Source organism: Etheostoma spectabile, chromosome 7, assembly GCF_008692095.1.
Source record: "Etheostoma spectabile isolate EspeVRDwgs_2016 chromosome 7, UIUC_Espe_1.0, whole genome shotgun sequence".
NCBI classification, from domain to species: domain Eukaryota; kingdom Metazoa; phylum Chordata; class Actinopteri; order Perciformes; family Percidae; genus Etheostoma; species Etheostoma spectabile.
The window spans coordinates 11,820,276-11,822,186 of record NC_045739.1 but is presented as its reverse complement, the minus strand read 5'-3'; the positions used below and the strand labels follow the sequence as shown (position 1 = coordinate 11,822,186).

Genomic DNA, 1,911 nt, shown 5'->3' with positions numbered 1-1,911 from the left:
GGACCACTAAGGTCTGTATAAAAGCATCCAAAGAGCACCATGTCATGGGACCTTTAAGTAAATCAAGTCGAACTGAACTTCATGTAACCTTTTAGTTCAGCAGCAGTAGGCAGAAAAATATGAATATTTTTTTTGCTTAGAATTGATATCACGATTCTCTGCCACATTTTTTTTGACCATGACAAAACAAATTGTCAGTACCAAACATAGATTTGGCACCTATAGCACGTTGCACATCACCACACCAAGCCTGTAAAATGGGATTCAGCCTATCAATGAAGAGAAGGGAGAGCATTGCGGTGCTTGGGAGCTCTTTAAAACCTATTTTATACAGTCTTTGTTTAAAACCTTACAGAAGAAAGTAGTAGCGTTTGTGATGCATTTTGATCGTAAATTAAATAAGAATCAAAGTCATTAAAAAAAAATTCGTGAATCGAGATCACGATTTTATAATGATTTATCATGCAGGCCTAAGCAGCAGTGTTTCAGTATACAAAACCACCAAAAACCAGGTTTTCTACTTTGCAATTGGAGCCGAACTTCATGACACAAATTGTTGGGAATATACTGTACAGATAGGCTACAGATTGTTCTTACTATGGAACTGGATGGTTTCACATTTGTACATCCCCAAACAGAAATTACTCAAATCATCAATTGTTTTTTTTATCCATGATGTGGTATGCTGGATGTTCCTGATTTGACACCATTTGCTTGCAGTCTTGTGAGTGACACGTAAGTGATGTTGAGATAACAAACAATGCCAGTGGTGCTGTAACACCTTTCTGTATCTCTCTGTAGGTCCAAGGACAGCCTCTGATGGTCCAGGTGAGTGGTGGGCAGCTCATCACATCATCAGGACAACCCATAATGGTGCAGGCTATGTCGGGGGGTCAGGGTCAAACCATCATGCAGGTCCCTGTATCTGGAGCCCAGGGGCTACAGCAGGTAAGAGAAAAGGCTCTGTTTACTAGATAAGATTCAAAACTAAACATCCCATCTTTTTAAGCAGCTCAACACAAAACCATGGACCTTGTGCGTTACAGCAACAGACACACTGTACAAGTACATTGGTCAGCTAACTGTAATGATGTAATTGTGTTAAACCTCACACGTGGGAAAATAAAGGCTCACCAAAACATCCCCTTCTACTAAGTGGGATCTAAACAGAGTAACACAAAAAAATAAAAAGTGTGAGAGAAACTATAATGATGGCTTGTAAGAGGCTATGTGCGACGCAAGGCATATGCCCAAACGGGAGTTGCATGGCCGATGCATGTTGCAATCTCTCCCCTGTGTTCATAACAGTCAAAGCATGCGGCTGAATTTCCCACTGTGGGTTAAAATAATGTGCTGTGACCCCAAGGTAACTCAGCGGTGCTCAGTTGCTTCCTGATTTCCCAAACTACAGAGCAGCCCAGGGCCAAAATCACAACGCATGTGCATTAATCACTTGTCAAAAAAATGTGTGCCGTGAATTTTCTGGTACTGTTATCAGTATCGAACCAATGTAAATGAGACAAGACTGGGATGTTCCTGAATCTGTGTGTTGTGCCATGTGTAGATCCAGCTGGTGCAGCCGGGTCAGATACAGCTGCAGGGTGGTCAGACTCTCCAGCTCCAGGGCCAGCAGGGTCAGCCCCAACAGATCATCATCCAGCAACCCCAGACAGCCATCACTGCTGGACAGAACCAGGTTTTTAATTGTGATCAGTTCATTGACACATCCATTTATTCAAATTATTATTAATATGTTTACTGAGTGTCTTCTCTCCCTACTTGTGGCCGCACAGGGGCAGCAGATCAGCTTGCAAGGCCAACAGGTGGCGCAGACAGCTGACGGACAGACCATTGTATACCAGCCCGTCAATGCAGATGGTACCATCCTGCAGCAGGGTAAACTACTTTTTT

At 42.9% G+C, this 1,911-nt stretch overlaps 1 protein-coding gene across 11 annotated transcripts in view; it reads left to right on the top strand.

Moving 5' to 3' along the window:
* nfyal (nuclear transcription factor Y, alpha, like) overlaps nt 1–1,911 on the top strand; it is an 8,541-nt gene that overhangs the window by 2,887 nt on the left and 3,743 nt on the right. For all 11 annotated transcript variants that reach the window (XM_032521433.1, XM_032521431.1, XM_032521430.1 and 8 more), the window contains 3 exons: nt 802–948; nt 1,565–1,696; nt 1,794–1,896. In XM_032521433.1, coding sequence (XP_032377324.1) covers nt 802–948; nt 1,565–1,696; nt 1,794–1,896 — 382 coding nt within the window. The remainder of the gene's footprint in view (nt 1–801; nt 949–1,564; nt 1,697–1,793; nt 1,897–1,911) is intronic.